Source organism: Pygocentrus nattereri, chromosome 26 (assembly GCF_015220715.1).
Source record: "Pygocentrus nattereri isolate fPygNat1 chromosome 26, fPygNat1.pri, whole genome shotgun sequence".
Taxonomy (NCBI): domain Eukaryota; kingdom Metazoa; phylum Chordata; class Actinopteri; order Characiformes; family Serrasalmidae; genus Pygocentrus; species Pygocentrus nattereri.
The window spans coordinates 30,389,161-30,407,532 of NC_051236.1; the positions used below are offsets into that span (position 1 = coordinate 30,389,161).

Genomic DNA, 18,372 nt, shown 5'->3' on the forward strand with positions numbered 1-18,372 from the left:
GGTAATTATATCCCCCAATTACTATAGTTTCTATTGCATACATGTATTTTAAAAGCCCTTTTAAAACGGTTTTATATAGCACTATTACTATTTTTTAATTGTATAAAATCATTTTGTTAAAGGTGTAGAAAGTAAACTGAGCTTTAGGTGGGGCTACAAAGGGGGTACAATTTCTTTTCCGGGGTTAAATAAATACTTCCAACAGCTTACAGCTCTATAACTCATAGGAAAAAACCTTCTTGCTGATAATTAAAGACTACTCTCGAAAGATCATCTATAATAGAAGCATGCTAAAGGCAAACCGAGAGACTTGCAACTTTAAAGTCATCACTATCAAAGGCAAACTGTTTAACCACTGTTTATTATGTTCTCTAATATTTTACATTTACTCACTTAGGTCAGACACTTGAGAGAAGAGCTAAAACTTTATGCTCTTATGAATTAAATCTACTGGACACACAGAGTGCATTGTAAAGCAGTACAATATAATATAGTTGTATGCTTGCCACTTTCTCTATTTTCTCTGTATTCTATATTATTGTATATATCCTGTTTATTTGCACATTGCACCACTTTGTGCGCTTGGATAGATATGTTGCTGTAACACTTTAACACTAATTTCTCGTCGAGGACCAATAAAAAGTTAAAGAATGATCACTACTGTAATCTAAGCCGCAGAAGAACACATCAGCAGAGATGTATAAATAAGATAAGCCTTCAACAGAAAAATAATGAAGATGCAAAGTAGACAATACATTCAGCACATAAAAGGTGGCACGGCAATGAGGAAGCAGACAAAGCATGACCGCACAAAAACAACTGCAGCGAAGTGCAGCATGCAAAAGCTTCTGCAGGAACTGAGAGAACAGGGAAGCAAGCAGCACAACACAGGGGCAGTAAGAAGACTTGAGGGTAAATTCAGGTCGGGCAAAAAAGCCCCAGAAAGCCTGGAGCTGGGGCAAAAAACGCTGTGGCTCTGATCCTCAGGCCCTCCATGAAGAGAGAGAGAGAGAAAAAAGAAAAGAACCCACCTTCCCGCTGATCTGAGAGTGGGGAGTGGAGTGATATTTGGATGGCAGGGTGCGATGGAGATGGAAGGAAGGGAGACAAAGATAAAGAGGAAAAAGAAAGAGAGAGAGATAGATATAGAAAGAGAGAGAGAGAGAGAGAGAGAGAGAAGAGAAAACAAAAGAAGAGCCAGGAGGAGAAAGACAAGGAGAAACAGAGAGAGTGAAACAGGCAAATATTCCGCTTATCCGTACAAAAGACAAGAGACGAGCGACAAGAACACAAGGATACACAGGTGACCCCCCCCACACACACACACATTCACATGGAAGACCTAAATAAATGAAATTTTCTAAAATTCAATATGACTTAATCTACCAAATCTGTAGCGTATGGTTGATTACAATGGACGAAAATATCAAATCGCTTCAATGTTGTCTCAAAACACATTTATAACAGAAGCCAATGGGCAGGTGTGTCGTTCTGTCTGTAAACATCTACGTAAAACCTCACGTACATCACTTGCATAAAACTTGCATAAATCTATAAATTAAGCTGTAAATCTCATTATTTCTTTGAGAGATGGAACAAATTTTCTGGTGAGAACCATTTGAAGCAATTTGTTACCAGCGTTTTTATGTGGGCGGAGTTCGCTGAGGCTACGCCTTATCGCCATGGATACTAGAAAACCTTTGAGAAAGCGAAAATATGCTAAAATGCTTGTTAACTGTGTTGTGTCAGTTTTGTAAAGTAGGGTAAAAGCTTGGGTAAGACATTCTCTGATTACACTGTATTCAGATGGATATAAGCTCTCTATGCAACATGGAGTTTTCTGCAGCAATATTCTTCAGAAACTATAACTAGAAATTAGATATTTTTAAACAAAATATAACATTTTTGGATTTCTAACAAATCGCTATCCATGTTTATAAATCCTTTTTACAATGGGCATCACATTAAGATGCCAAGAGAAAAGAAGATCGCCAAACTGAAATCTGGTTTTATGATCAAATGTTTTGTTTAAAATGATAAATATGCCTCTCACTATGAAAATTGCCAGATACAGAATTCTGTTAGATTAATAGGTATGTAGTTGAACGTTAGGTAAAGACATCTATACCATCTATAGGGCATCTACAATAGACCCTGAATATGCTGATCTCTCAATCTGTTAGCAAACATTTATTGATATAATTCAGCAAATGCCCATTGCCTTTTATTATAAGTTTTGAATATGTTTTTTTTTTCTTTTCTAAACTCAAAGAACAACATTGGTGTTATTGTTTTGGCAAATAACACTAAAAGTGCTGTTTGAATAAAACATGGTTTAATGGTAATTAAACTTTCTTAGCTACACATATACGCTTTATTCTGGTTAATTGCACCCCAAGTCTGTGTTAATCTGAATATAGTAAGTGTGAATGTATCTCTGTAAGGCTATGTAGACAGTTTTCTAATCCTGTCTGGCCACAATGTCTGTCTAGACGCCGTGAGATTACACTTTATCTTACTCATCCACATTCATGCACACACACACACACACACACACACACAGAAAAGCACATAAAAACACACAAAAAAGCACATCAACACACACAGACCACAGTGAAACTAACACAAACACACATTATCAGCATAAGCAATGACATATGCGCTGTGGAGGTAGGATCGTCATGGTGGCCGCATGGGTTTCACCATGGTAAGGCACATGGGGATGAGAATGAGCTCGTGATTACACTGCAGTGATTTATGTACCAGGATAAGCATTTGTGTAATGACAAAATCCATATACAGTGTGTGTATATGCCCGAATACACCCTGCAGATGCAGAATTACACTATTACAGTAGAATGCCACACTGTTCAAAAGTTTGGAACCACTTGTTGTGCTAAAATTGTGTTAATATAATTGTAGTTTTAAATATTAACAACCAGATGAACATCATAGTGGTGATATACATATAGTGGTGATCAAATCTTAGGGTGGGAAATGAAGCAGAAATATAACATTGGTTTGATACACCTGTGGCCATAGAAGTGATTGGAACACCTGATTTCAAAGATTTGGATGGATGAGTGAATACTTTTGGAAATATAGTGTATATTGTACAGCCATTTCAATAGAAAATGACCAGTGAACCTGGTCCAGTGACCAGTTTTATATGTAATGATGATAATAATGCGAAAATGGTGGTAAATCTAAGAACGTTTTCTGGGAAATATTTTACCTAACAGCTCCCTGCATATAAATAAATAGGTTAAAAAAAGTAAACATCGCAAAACTATAACAAAATAATGTTTCAGGCATCCAGCAGCGTATTCATAACCATTACCATAGCAACTTCCTATGACGGAGCCTGTGACAGGACAGGACAGTACAGGACATGAGCACAGTACTAGCACATGAGAATCATTTTATGTGGTTATCTAACATTTAACCCCTTAAATCCCATACTTATTATTAATTTATTAATATAATTAGTATTAATAATATTATTCAGCAACTACATGAACTTTAATGCAAACTGGCTGAGCTATTTTGAGGTTATAGAAGTGTGCAATAAAACTTTGGGCCTGCCTGTGGGAACAGGCCATTTAAGTGGTTAACTAAAGTGTTCAGTGATTCCAAACTTTTAAGCAGCAGTGTACACACACACACACACACACACACACACACACACACACACACACACACACACACACCTACACACAAAGATGAGAAAGCGAAAACTGCTGCACTTAGAGACTAGAAAGAAAGAGAGGAAACACTCGTCAGCAGAGGAGTGGCATGCCCCCCTCCCCATCCTCCACACACACAAAACACACACACAGCAGCCCACACACTACGATGAGCCCGGAGTTGAGTGTGCGTCAGAAACACATTGTTTAAATGTTACACACCTGTAGAGAGAGGAAGTTAGATGAGTTCAGAACACTGCAGAAATACATGGCTAATGATAGTTTCCCAAAGAAAATAATGTTCCTGTACAATGAGTAAATAAACATCCTGTCCGTCAAAAGTTTGGGATTCCTTCTATTGAGTTTTTTTGTTTGATTTTCACTGTTATAACTGAATTGTGTTAGAAAAAAGATCCTGCAGCGGTTTCATCAACATACGATTATTAGTTATTTAATAATTCTCCAGGTATAATGAGCTGAAACACTCATATTTACTAAAGTATCTTCCTTGACATGAAGAGTACATTTTGCCTAAGTTAGGATTTGACAGTTTTCCGAATGACTAAAAACACACATTGAAATTCTTTTGGACCAACGTTGGTTTATACTAGGGATGGACTTTGTTTTTTGAATTTCTAAGGCACAGAACACTTTTAACAAGTCAGGTTAACAACCTAAACAAAAGTAACACACAGCATCTATTACTGGCCTATATTACACCCAGACCACAAGTAAGTAGGTGAAAAGTGGGCAGCCCAGTGTTTAACCCATATCAATGTCCACAGATATACATTTTTTAAGACAAATGCTAAACGTCTGTTTTGATCTAAGCTTACATTAGTAGCCTAGTAACTAAACTAAAATTTCACCTCATACCTTTAAGTCCTCGTATCTTTAAGTCTGAAAACATCATTGGTTGTCTGATACCAAAAAGCGCTGAAATCTGGAATCAAAATGAGCTTGAGCTTGACGCTGATGAGCAATGCTTTGTATGTGGTACAGCTATGATTCTATCTGCCGCATGGCTTTTCTCAAATGGGCTGTGGTAGCCTTTAGACAGCCAGTCTATGTTCCTTCTTTGCACTAAACAGATGAAACATCAGAACAAAATGTAATGTGTAGGCTCTTGAATGCTCTCTGGTGGAACATAGCTTTCAGACATCTCATGGTTCTTCAATGTGAGAACATATAAAAGAGGGAAGAAGTCAGAGTTCGATCCCCTCGGCTGACTGTCCATGACTGAAGTGCCTTTGAGCAAGGCACCTAACCCCCAGTTGCTCCCCATTCACCGTGGATAGGGCTGCCCACTTCTCCGGGCTAGGGTGAATGTGGTGTTTCACTTCACGGATGGTTTAAATGAAATTTCCCCGTTTTTGGTAACTTAACTAACTAACAGCAAGAAGGTAAATGTCCTAAGCCTTTTTTCCAAGGTTCCAACATTCTGAAATATTTACACACATAGTTTACTTGTGTTTTACTCTAAATAAATCTGCTTAGTTTGTGTTATGCTGTCACAAGCCAACAAAGAAAACATGCTCATCTATATTAAAACAATTTAAAAAGTTAGTAGATGTCCTCAAATGTCTAATGGACAGCATCTTAGACATAGAATTTTCCTTATAGACAAAAAGGTTCCTTTGGTCCAAGGAACCGCAGCTAATGCTCCTTGTAAGTATAAATGATGAAAAAAAAATTACCGGCACATGCATCAGATAAATGTCTTTTTCTCAGACCACACACTCTTAGCCCCCCCCCAACACACACACCCAAACACACCCACACACAGAGGTCACAAATAAGGAAGTAGGTCCTGATTACAGACACTCATAAATATATATTAAATGTCATTCATCAAAAGGCGAGGTTCTGAGTGTGTGTTCCATCCGCTGGCACATCTGAAGGTGTGTGTCTGCGAGTGTGTGTGTGGTCTGAGTTAAGATCAAAGGCGAAGGACTCCAGAGAGGATTGGGTGGATACGATCTTCTCTCTGCATCTTTTATTGGAGCTTCTTGCTCAGACTCTCTTATCAGGAGAAAAAGGTTGTGGAGGCCAGGAGAATTTGTCTTTTTCACCAGAAGACACACAAAAAACAGGCAATCATAATAAGCATAAATCACTACATGATGATACAAAATAAACAAACACACACGGTCAAAACAAGCACTGCACAAAATAAACACATTCAGACACAAACTCACACGTTAATCTGCACTTTCATCAGACAGGCATATTCACACCAAGGTCAGAAAACAAACAGTACTGACATCCATCTATTCATATATGGAAATTTAGTGGCGGTTGTCTCCATTTTTCAAGTTGTGGAGGAACCTGTAGTTGTATTTTTCCTTCAAGCCAAAAAAAATGAGCCACAGCTCCACTTAACTCTAGAGGTAACAGGCACTAGTGTGTACGCCATGGTGTATATTATGTAACAAAGAATACACACCAATTGTACCTTTGTTTGTGTAGATTATGTAGCAAAAATGATGCACTAATGTCATATGTATCTATGTAGATTATGTACCAAAGATTTTCTAATGATGACATTGATTTCAGTGTACATTATGTACCAAAAATGATCTACCAATGCTGTTCACTTCACTGTTGATTATCATCGTTGGGACAAAACCTGGAATCTCCACTTTGATCATTTTTCTTTTTTTTAATGTTGTGTCAAGATTTCAATATGAATGTGCCAACAGAAATGGTTCAAAATCCGTATCCATTCCAATGTATATTATGTGCCAGTGATTATGTACCAATGACAAACTCCAATGTAAATCATTTGCCACTGATTATGTACTAACGCATTCTACTCTAGTGAAGATTATGTGCAAAAGAGTCCAGTGTAGATTTTTACCAATGGCATCTACTCCTTTGCTCATCTTTAAGCAATCCAATTGTGCAACCACCTTGAGAAATTCAGAATCACTTGATAAAAGAGGGAACTTCTCCCTTATAGGGTTAGAGGAGATCAGTAGTGGTGCACACATTTCCTCTGAGAACTGTACTGTGAACTCTAGTTGAAACAGAAAAGGTGAAGGCAGAATTCCCTTTGAAACCTCTTCCTGTGCACAGGGGATTTTCCACCTTCACCTTCATCCTCCAGCAGCCTGACAAGAGCCGTCTCCACACAGCCTGCAGGCCTGAGCCTGCTGCTTCACACAAACACAAACACACACACACACAACCACGAATTCACCTGTACCTAATCCTCACCTGTATCTGTACCCTCAGTTCATCACCTCACCTGTACTCTCATTTCACCCATACCTGACCCTTATCTCACATGTACCAGGCCTTTATCTCACCTGTTACTGACCCCTACCTTTTATTTCACCCGTTCCTGAACCACACCTCAACTTTATCCTTATTTCTCCTGAAACTTACCTACACCTGTCAATGTCCTTCACCTCACCTGTAACCTCATTACACCTATATCTGACCCTTACTTCCCCTATTATTGACCCTCACCCTACCTGCATGATCCTTATCTCACCTGTTCCTACCTATTATAAAAAAAGCTCTTTACCTCCTTTTAGCAAACCTCATTCATGCTGGTGTGTTCTCACTGGTAATTACACTTCCACTGATGCATCTGTAATGCACTGTAACTACGTTACTAATACACATTAGTACTAAACTATTCTCCCTTCTTCTTTTTGTTTCCTTTCCTTTCCTGTCCATACATCCAAAGTTCCAACTGTGCAACAAGCTTTTCTTTAATGGAGCAACATAGCAAGAGAAGCCACACTGCCATGTGGATCACATACACATTACACAGCATAACAGAGTGTTTAAAAAAAGTGTAATGTGTGAACAATAAATAAATGCATAATTTTTTATCAAAATTCCTGTTGTTGACTTTGAACACTTGTAAGAACAGTGGGCCAAGAAAACAGAACAAAGAAAAAGAAAACACATATATGTTAGACATCAACAGTAGAATCGGCCTCCGCACAGAGTGAAGGAGTCAGGGATGTTTCTATTGATGTGACAGATATTTAGAGTTATTTATTTTTGCATAGAGAGACAGAGAGAGAGAGAGAGAGAGAAGAGAGAGTGATCCTGGTCCTGAGTGTTCCTGTTCAAGCTGGAAGCAGAGGTAGTTATTAGGAGTTCATTTAAAGTTAATTTAGAGATTTCAGTCTTTGACCTGTTCTTACCTCTGACGTAAAGGTTGGCTGGGGCGGAGTAGCGAGTTCCTGCGCTGTTCATCGCCACACACTCATACTTGCCCTGGTCCGACTCCTCGCTGTTCTCTATCTGTAATGCACCTGTAGATCCAACACAGCAGGTTATGGTGAAGAATGACACACGCACATATGCGCGCACACACACACACACACACACACACACACACACACACACACACACACACACATGTGTATATATATATATATATATATATATATATATATAAAACCTCAGCCATCCAGCACAGAAGCACTCAGAAAAAAACTAAGAAGACAACACCCTGTCTTCAACATCAAGACTGGAAATGGTAACTTAATCTATTTAACAAAGCAGCCATACGCTGTGTCCCAACTGCATGTTTAACACTAAAACTATATAATGTATACCCATCTTAATGGTGCAATATTATGGCAGATGTGGCTTGTACCAACAAATGAAAAGATATCACTTCACCAACAGAAATGGAACCAATCCCCTTACAGTATCTATTACTAGTAGCATCTAACTATTAGAACTGGGCTATATTGGTAGAAAATGATGGATCTGATATTGGAGGGGAAAAAAATTACGTGATTCCATTCTGTAAAAAATCTATCCTGAAACAGCACTCATTCTTTCCAGTGGGGAGTAGAGGCTTTTAGTACTTGCAGAATGATAACATATTTTAAAGTGCACGTCAGGCAAACCTGAAAGACATTAATAAGTGTCAGCTCTCCTCTTCATGGTGGCATGAAGCCATACAAACGTTGGCATGGCGACTGCAGTGCTGGCAAAAGTGGATGATTATCAGAGATGCCGTGTAGATAGTTTACTTAAGGTGGAAAAAGGCAGGAGGTTATTTTTATTATTACTCGGCTTGTCCCAGTTCAACAACTAGACAAATTCAACAGTGAGATGTCTGCCGAGGTGCAGTCAATGGAAAAAGTTATAGAACTTGTCGCGATGTTCTGCTTAGTCTGGAAATTATTGCCCTTTGCTCTGGCCTTGCGACTCTATTAAAGACAACAGAGTATCATTCATCTACTGTACACATTTAAATATGCATGTCGGATTTTTGGATTATAGTCAACTTAGTCACTTTTGAGTATTACATACTGTGCCAGTCAGAATTCATGTTTAGTATACAGTTATGGCACAGCAAGAGCTTATTTACTAATAAAGTGAAAGTAATCACATAGAATTACTTGGGTATACCTCACAGTAAACCATCTAAAGGCATATGGTATGACTTTCAGCCACATAATCAGTTTAAATACTATCCATACATCCTAAAAAAACCCAGTAGGTTAGAATTACCAGCATCTGTTGCTGCTGTGTTTGTTATTGTCTCATTGCTTTGAGTGAAATGTTTGGATCTGCTGTTCGGCTCAAGGACAAAAGCACTTGAAGCCTTTTCAAAAGGGCAGATATTACTGCCATTCAGCTATTTATAGAGCCATCGACAAGGATCCGGGACCAACGAAAAGAAGAGTAAACACGAAAAGGCGATGGAGATCCTGCAGTGATATTGTCATCAGTCATTGTCGTCTTTAAAGCCAGAGCTATAGCTGTAAGTGAAGCACATAACACTGATCAATAAAAGCACTTCGCTTGCCTCTAATGGCTTTTAACAGTCACTCTGTCACTCCAAACAATTTCTTAGAGAGTTGCTAATGTGACGAGGGTGGGAAGTGATTCAGAATGAATAGGTTGAAGAGACTGCAGAGGGCTGAGTCTGTAACAGAATTAGCATACTCAAATAACCATGCATAAAACTATTACAGTAAATGGTCACTAACTGAAGTAACCAATACTCTGGCCATGCTCTGCCCACAAAAACAAGCCCTCTTGTGTAGTGATGAGACTAATCATGCTGTGTTTAGCATGTTTGCTTATCGCAGTAACAGTGAGAAGGTTAGCTTAGCCGCACTAACTTACTTCAGACTTCTTATTTATGTCTGTGGCAAGTTAAGGCATTTGCTTTTCATAGTAACGTTAAAATAATATTCAGCAATAAGTAATCAGTACAATAGTAAATTAAAATAATATACAGCAGTAAGACACTTGACCTACCCTGTACCTCTCACTGGCTGTATGGTTGCCATGCTAAACATAGTGCTGTAACTAGTGTTAAAACACCATGAAATGTATAAAGTTTGTTCAGCATTAACTTTTAACATGCATAGTTCTACATATAAGATGTTGACCCTGCAACAATATCGCATCAACTTTTGACAGCATCAACTATTTTCATTCCACCAGATTGAAACATTAATCCTGGACGGCCACATTGGCACTGAGATTAAAATAAGATGGGTCAAAACAAACACTAACTTCTTATCAAATGCTGCCCAACAAGACAGAAATCGCACTGCCTTGCCTTGCGTTCAAAATATTTCATTCCTTCTAATTAGAGTTTCACCAAAAATGTTGTAGATTGCAGTAGTAATGTGTTAAACGTGTAACAACGCCAAGTGGAACTCCATATCAGTGGTCAGTCTTTTTTTGGATGCTACTAGCAGGTATTGTTATTACATTACTTTGAGGTCGATTCAAACTAGACTATAATTAATGAGGGAGTTTTAGGTACAGCAAATAAACGTAATTTGCTGCAGAATTATTATTTAACATACACAGTCAATGAAATTACAGCACATCCCTAATTAAAACCAGCCAGTTAGAGTAGGGCTTTTGTAGGCGGAGCATGGATAGGTAAATGTGCTTGATAGGTAAATATCTTGAGCCTAGAAGTTATTGGTTTGAATCTAGATGGTGTTTTATTTATTATTATTACTATTATTTTTTTTATTTTATTATTATTATTTATTCTGCAGATAAGATAGGTTAAGATTAATTCTGCATGCTGGCAAAGAGCACAGCACTGCTTTAGTTTTGCACATCCCCACATGTTGTTCTGACCTGGCAGCACTTACTACTGCAACATGGATAAATCAAGTCCCTTTCACAATAACCTACCTGCTTCCAGTGCAGTGCAATTTTCTTCTTTGACATTTAGATTTCACAGTGCACAAAACACTCAAAACAAATGAAGAGGCAAAAACGGTGTGGATGTTTTAGTTTGGACAGACAGTTAATCCTGCGACTGTTCGTATGGTTCAGTGTAGCATTACTGTGAGAGTTTTACTGCAACATACACCATGCAGTTTGTGATTGATGGAAGCGCTGCTTAAAAATAAAAAAAAGTTAGAGCTGTATTTCAGAAGTGCTCCTGAAATGCAGCATGAGGTGGGTTAGAGTGGCGCATCAGAAACTGAAACGCAATCAAAACACTATGAGAATATGAGATATTTTGGAGAAAAAGTGCATCAACAATAGCTTACTGTCTCCATATAACAAACACCCGCAAATACACAGACCTCTGACTATATAAATACATATTTAAACACACCGTACACACACATCCCATCGACTCCACATTACCAGAATGACAAGGAAAGTGACTGCCGCTTTCTGAATTCCTTTCTGTATTGCATCTCTCTCTCTCTCTCTCTCTCTCTCTCTCTCTCTCTCTCTCTCTCTCGTCTCTCTCTCTCTCTCTCTCTCTCACACTGCCAAATTCTCCAAGGACAGAAGAGCTAAATTATTGCTTCTGCATTTCTGCCTTTTCCCTGGCAGTCCTATCTTCTCTCTATTTCCCTTTTCTCTCTTTCCCCTCTCTCCTTCCCTCTTTCTCTTTCCCCTGCTCATTCTCTTCTCTTTGTCTCATCACCCCCTCTCTCTGTCCCTCGCTTTCTCTGCTCCTCCCTCTCCATTCCCTGCTCCTCACTCTCTCTCCTTTCTCTTTCTCCCTTCTCTCTTCTTTCTCTACCCTTATCTTCTCACCTCTCTCTCCTTTCTCACTCCAATCTCTCTCTGCTTTTTCTCCTCACTCTTCCTCCTCTATGACTCACTCACTCCCTTCTCCCTCTTTCTATCCTACCCTTCTCTATTCTCTCTTCACTCTTTCTCTCATCTCTCTCTCCTCTTTCACTCTCTCTCTCTCTCACCTCCTTTCTCTTCTCTCTCTCCTCTCTGTCTGTCTCACTCCGGTCTCTTTATCTCTTTCTCCTACCCTCTGTCTTCTCTCTACTAGTTGTCATGTGAGCTGTGACAATCCAGTTGTTTGTTATTCAAGGTTAGAGATCTTTAAACCAAGCAGCTCTGCTATTGGCCCTGCAGAAAGGAATCAGCATAACTATTAAGCATTTTCATGATCCAGAGCTGTTTCAACAAAGCTGATGATAAAAAAATAGTCTGATAATAAATGTAACATACACAATTTTCCCTTTACCTCAGACTGTTCTCCATAAAACCAGACCAAATTACGGACAAATTCAGACTACTGCCGTTTATAGCTATGTGATATACTGTATACAGACATAGGGCCATGTACACAGACATGCTGTTATCTATATCATGTGAAGCCTGAATTTTATCTGTATTTTTGTCCATTTCATAGAGCAAGTCTGTTTAGGTTTACTCAATTTGAGGAAAGTGTCATGACTTAAATATGCATTTGCTGTAATGCTATCAGTGAGTTTTAAGTTTCGTTACATCTTAGTTTCATTAGCCTTGTAGGCCAGTGCAAAACAAACTTCAGACACCAAACACGTCTTGGTTGATGAACTAGATAAATCTGGGTAAAAGGAAAGTTGTGCAAATGATCTTATTTTTATTTTTTATTTTTTGTTAAACCTTCATTTTAAACCTCCTGAGAGTTCTCAACTTGTGAATCACCTTATAGAGAATCCTATATGAAGGACCTACACCTGTTCAGGTCCTAAACCAGCAGAAATCAAGAGGCCTCACTTTATTCTGGGAGACACAAACCTCCCACTCCCGGGGAGAATTATATCGGTCGATAAACAGATGCAGCACCAGTCAAAAGTTCAGACCCACAGGATTAACTGTATACTCTGGTTTTTGCTTAATGCTTGACATTTTTTTTCTAAGACAACTATGACAGATCAAGTTGTTGTTGCATTTTATAAATGAATAGTAAATTATTTAAACTAAATTAAAGCTGAAATATATAATGGGGATTTGGGAACCTCTCTGGTGGAAATGTGTAATTGTATGCAATGTGCAGACGGATATTTCATAATGTCATAACTGGATAAAACGGATGATTTTGAGTATTTAAAGAGAGTCAGTCAAAACGTCGCGGAGGACGTGTTTTCCAGTGATGTAATTGAACGATCTACTATTGCCATAATATCTTCATCAGTATAATGCTGATTCAGGCATCAGTTTTACGTGCTGCAGCTAACTGCAAGTAATTGGTTTGTTTGGTTTGTCTGTTGGAGAGGCAACCCAGGTGGCTTCTCAGGAAGCTGCTTAAAAGAATGACAAAAATGCATAAAGGGGAATCACACTGAAGAATCTAAAATATGACCATATTGATTTATATAACATATTTTTGGTCTGTATATAATTCCATGTGTGTTGTTTCATAGTGTTGATGTCTTAACTACTATTGTAAAATGTGCAAAAACTAAAAGATTCAGAAAAGATTTCTATGAAAAGATGGATCCAAACTTTTGACTGCGACCCTAGATACGTTTTTAATGTTAAAGTCTTTCTAAAATCTGCTTTAACTTCAAATTTGGCATATACAGAAGTGCTTTTGAAGTGGATAAATGAGGCAGATGAACAAAGGTTCATGCACAGAGAAGACGAAAGACGAAAGAGAGGGAGAGCGATAAAGAAAGACAAACGGAGAGACAAAGAACGATGGAGAAATCTGGGTGAAAGGAGGTCGAGGTATGAGGCATTTGGACACTTTCTGTTTTCAGCATTCTTACCTCTGATTGGTGTACCACCTGGTGAGGTAATTTGAATGCAAATAAGATTAAAGAGAAGCATTAGTACAGAGGTGAAAGAGAGAAAGGCAGAGAGAGAGAGAGAGAGAGAGAGAGAGAGAGAGAGATTAAGAGAAGAAAAAACGAAGAGTAGAGAGAAAGAAAAAAAAAGAAACGAGCAGGAAAAGATTTTTTTTTTGTTTTTTCTTTTTGTCTGTCATTGTTCCTGTCTTGTCCTTGAAGGAATAACAGTAGAATCTGATTGGCTGTCTTGATGGAAGTCTTACAGGTTGATTTTATTATAAGCTGTACATGAGCTCCTGTGATCATATAGAATAGGTGGTGTATGTATGCATTCTAGACTGTACATTGTATGCTGTACATGCTGTTTTCTCACTTAGTGTGCTGTTTCTTCAGTAAGTGACTCAGTGCTGATCTCTGGTTATTTTTAGTGTGAACCATATTCTCACTCCCAGCTCAACTGTGGCCTTTTAAATCCTACCACAGCTCTGCAGCGCATAAACCACACAAATCTGACGCAACACAAAGAAAGAAACCCTTCCTTATCGGCTGTTCAGTTCAAGCGGCTGAATTGTTACACTGTTCGCTACCACGCATGAGCTACGTTACAGGCGAAGCAGCGAGTCATTTTTTACGTTTTTTTAACATTTACACTATTTAATATATTCAATATACACTACTGTTCAAAAATTTGGGATCACTGTCCAGCATAACAACGCTGTCCAGCATAACAATAATGTTTGATAATGAACTAATAACAGTAGCAATACCCTGAGTGCTTGATTTTTTAAAAGAATGGCCAAGTTTTATGAACTGCATGAATCAATACTGAATAACCTTTATTACAATGACAGGTGATTAATATGAAGTGACTTCTAAACGGTATTGCATATTTATAATAATCTAAATAAAACTAGAAATACAGTTTAATCTTAATACTAAGTGTTAATTAAACATAATATTTTATACAATGTTAATATAATTACTTCTTAATATATGCAGCCAGACTACCCAAAAAGGCTTGTTACAGATTATTACAGATTATTCTGTTGTGCTGCATTGCAGTGCTGTACTCTAGCATTTTCTTAAAGGAAAGGTTTCTTCTTTATTGAGAAGAGTCCCTTATATCGAGCAGTTTTTATTTCTTTATAGACTCCCGATGCAATGCCTGCTTGAGTTGATCAAGTCTACATAAGTATCAGAAAGGAGGAACCCAGTGTATCTGATTAGAAATAACTTTTATATGTTTTTTGACATTTTTGCCTGTAGTGTACGTCCACGTGTTAAACACCTGATTTATTTGTGCATTTTTTAAAAACTTTCTTAATAGTTTGTTCATAATTTAGGAAAGTGTGTTGGTTATTATGCAGATGTGTGAGATCTGGATGATAATCCAACCACTTTGGGGTGTGAAAACAGGAGTTTAGATTGTGAGGGAGGGGGTCAGAGACGCTGGGGTAGCCGCCGGAAACTGTGTGGCTTAAGAGTTAAAGGCATCAGCAGTTTGCCGAGGGCTTTAAGACACACTGAGGCTTCCGGTTGAGCCTACAGTGTTGAATACGGCCAATGGTGAAAAATAGCAGAGCTTTACTATATTTTCACCATGGCCAGAGGAGGAGGAACACCAACATGGCTTCCCTTTTCCAGTTGGGATAACAGCTCTGTTTATCATTTAACCTTTAAAATACAAGGTAAGACCCTGAAGCTTTCTCTAAATGGTATCCATGACCATTAGATTGTGTGGAATGACTGTCACTCACTTGCGCAGCATTTCAGCTAAACAGAGGAATGGTTTATATTGCTGCATAGAACATTATACAGTTGAACATTATACACATATGTCTCTAATGTTCAACTGGACCTTTAATCCCTAAAACTGCTGGCTATGTATTCAGCTACGAGTCTTCAGCTATGAATTCCTCAGTAAGTAATATGAAACTAACATGTAAGTTACTTTATTATGAAAGTGTTCGTATGGATCCCAGCTTTAGGGGTTAAAATCTACTTCAATTTGGCTCGTATGCAAATATTCAGTTGCAGTGTAGCAGACTGTAGTACATTTTGAGTAAATTTTATAAGTTCTAATATACAGTCCATTGCAAAGGTTTGAACAACCCCTGCCAAAAAACACATTTATTGATTTTCTATGTGAAAATAAGTTAAAACTTTCTTTGCAGTGATTTTTTGCAAAAATCTATTTAATTTTACATGTAATAATACAAAATAACTTTAACTTTAAATGCATTTTAAACATAAAACATAAAATGTGCCATAACTTTTCCACAGACGACATTTTATGCTTTATATTTCCCCAATTTGTTAAATTCAGCAAAAACATGTAGTTAGAAAAGGGTCACCCAAACTTTGCATCTGACTGTATATATATTTGTACAGTTCTGTTGTTGCTGCTATAACTCTGTCTATATATCTATCTATCCATATATCTTCTGCATTCTTTTTTTCCTGCACATTAGCAGTGTGAGAAACGCAAGCTCGAGAGCATCTGGTGCAAAAGCTGCCTCCTCTCTCTTATTTTCTCTCTCTATGCTTGCTCATCACGCGTGCTGCATTGTAAACAGATTGTTGATCGACTGCTAGGGAGGAACCACTAGTCTGGTAATTACTGTTAGACAGAGACATGTTCCAGCCACGTTGAAGCTCCATTAGATACAAAGGATGCTGAATTATTTCTATTATTATTTTCTTTATGGGAGCGGGGAGAAGGCCGTTGAGTTAGGGAAAAAGAACTGATTAGCATTTCTTGATAGAAAAAGCCTCTCACCACAGGCCTATAATTAGAGAGCAATTCTAATTTAGGGATCAAATAATGGACTCTATCAAAATAAATAAATTACATAAATGTCCAGTGGCCATGCAATACACAGAGTAAACAGGAACTTGTTCATCAGATTCGCTTCACTACATCTCTCTGGTGACAAAGGCTGATGAAGCTGGTCAAAGTAAGTCGCTAAGTCGTTTTAATGCTTAGCCCCATGTTCAAGGCTGTAGGGTCAGGGTCATTAACAACTGCTGCATTTGCAAGGCCACTGAGCTGAAACTTTCTTCCTTGTTCTACTTCAGACCTAATGCAGTACAGTCTGGCTATACATTCCTTAAGCCTCAGGTTAATGTCAATGAATTGGATCCACTGTTTCATATTATCACATAAGTACTTAATTACATAATGGATTAAAATAATGTTTCACTTTACATTCTGCATTCAAATAAATTCATACAAAATCAAAAACACACTTTTGATAACTGTAGCCGTCCAAGGGTTAACCTGCTATGCTTGTCTTATTAAATATAAGTATCAGCATGTAAAGTAAGCAGGTCAGTAAGAGTCATGGAGGTGGCTAAGTTCTGTGACTTTTGTGACCCTTTGCTCTGTAGAGTTCTCGTTGGCAGATGTTTCTACTTAGATTCTTTTGGTTAGGTTACTTGATCTTTTTAGTCAGTTTTCCATAACACTTACATTTCTAGGCCCACATTTTTTAGCTGACAAACAAGCTAAATAAGCACATCAAACAGTGCTTTTAAACTAACACAACTAGTCTGGATGATCACAGTATTTCTGGCTACATGTTTGGCCATGTGTATCCACCACCACCCATGGGTGCTCAAAAACAGCTTCATACTAATAATAAACAGGGCTTTTGGAATCCTGAATGCTAATGATAAATCAATAAACCAAGCACTAGACGATTTATTACATACTATTTGACAAACTGAACATGTGTTGACATTAACTGCATTTCAATTACAGTGGCATGGGGTTATTAGGGTGATTCCTCTCACCTGAGCGAAGCTGCTTGATTCTGCCATTGCTGCCGTTGATGTCTACGGGCAGGAAGTCCTTAAACCAGGAAATTTCTGGATCAGGATTTCCACTGGCTGCACAGAGCATGGTGGCTGTACGTGTCCTCTCAACTACTTTCAGCTGGGGGCCCATGTCTATGGTGGGAAAACCATGAGGGATCTGGTCCTCTGCAAGAACACACACACACACACACACACACACACACACACACATTTACATCCTTTATTACAAACTAGTATCATGTACTTTCAATCACTGGCCATTTACCTTATAGGCTCACTATACATGTGTCCAATTACAGATTGTAGCCCACCTGTTTGTACAGCTACATCTATAATGCATTCATCAACAACTGGTCCATTTCTGAAAACAGGACTGCTATTGTCCAGCGATTATTTGGATGGTGAATCACTGTCAGCACACATCCGATTACATATTATATTTTGTCTGCAACAAAATATAATAGTAATAATAATAATAATAATAATAATTATTATTATTATTATTCTTTTTAAAACAATGATTCCAAACATTTGAACAATGATTCCAAATTTCTAAACAGCAGAATAAACTCAAGGTATTCCATATCTGGGATTTGTACAAGGTGATCCGGGCCTGGGCCTCTGTGTGTCTGGGCTGTGTGGTGTGAGAGTGAAGCAGAGAGGCGTGAGAGTGATGAGGAGAGGCGGAGTAGAGTTAAGGGTGTGAAATCCTGCAGGAATGTAAATATGGCCAAGGCTGAGGCATGCCTAATCCGCCCAGGGTGTTTCTGGTCATGGACATGAGAGACTGAGAGTGCGAGAGAGAACCATGCTTTCTCTCATAAACATCTGCTCCAGCACAGAGGCTCAAAAAGGTCCCAGGCCAG

The 18,372-nt window shown here is 38.2% G+C and overlaps 1 protein-coding gene across 15 annotated transcripts in view; it reads right to left on the minus strand.

Moving 5' to 3' along the window:
- ptprfa (protein tyrosine phosphatase receptor type Fa) overlaps nucleotides 1–18,372 on the minus strand; it is a 349,840-nt gene that overhangs the window by 132,407 nt on the left and 199,061 nt on the right. For 6 of the 15 annotated variants that reach the window (XM_037535008.1, XM_037535010.1, XM_037535009.1 and 3 more), the window contains exons 5-8: nucleotides 17,483–17,671; nucleotides 13,667–13,684; nucleotides 7,853–7,963; nucleotides 1,032–1,043 (exon numbers count right to left, since the gene is read on the minus strand). In XM_037535008.1, coding sequence (XP_037390905.1) covers nucleotides 1,032–1,043; nucleotides 7,853–7,963; nucleotides 13,667–13,684; nucleotides 17,483–17,671 — 330 coding nt within the window. The remainder of the gene's footprint in view (nucleotides 1–1,031; nucleotides 1,044–7,852; nucleotides 7,964–13,666; nucleotides 13,685–17,482; nucleotides 17,672–18,372) is intronic. The other 9 variants (XM_037535019.1, XM_037535014.1, XM_037535021.1 and 6 more) reach the window with 3 other exon arrangements.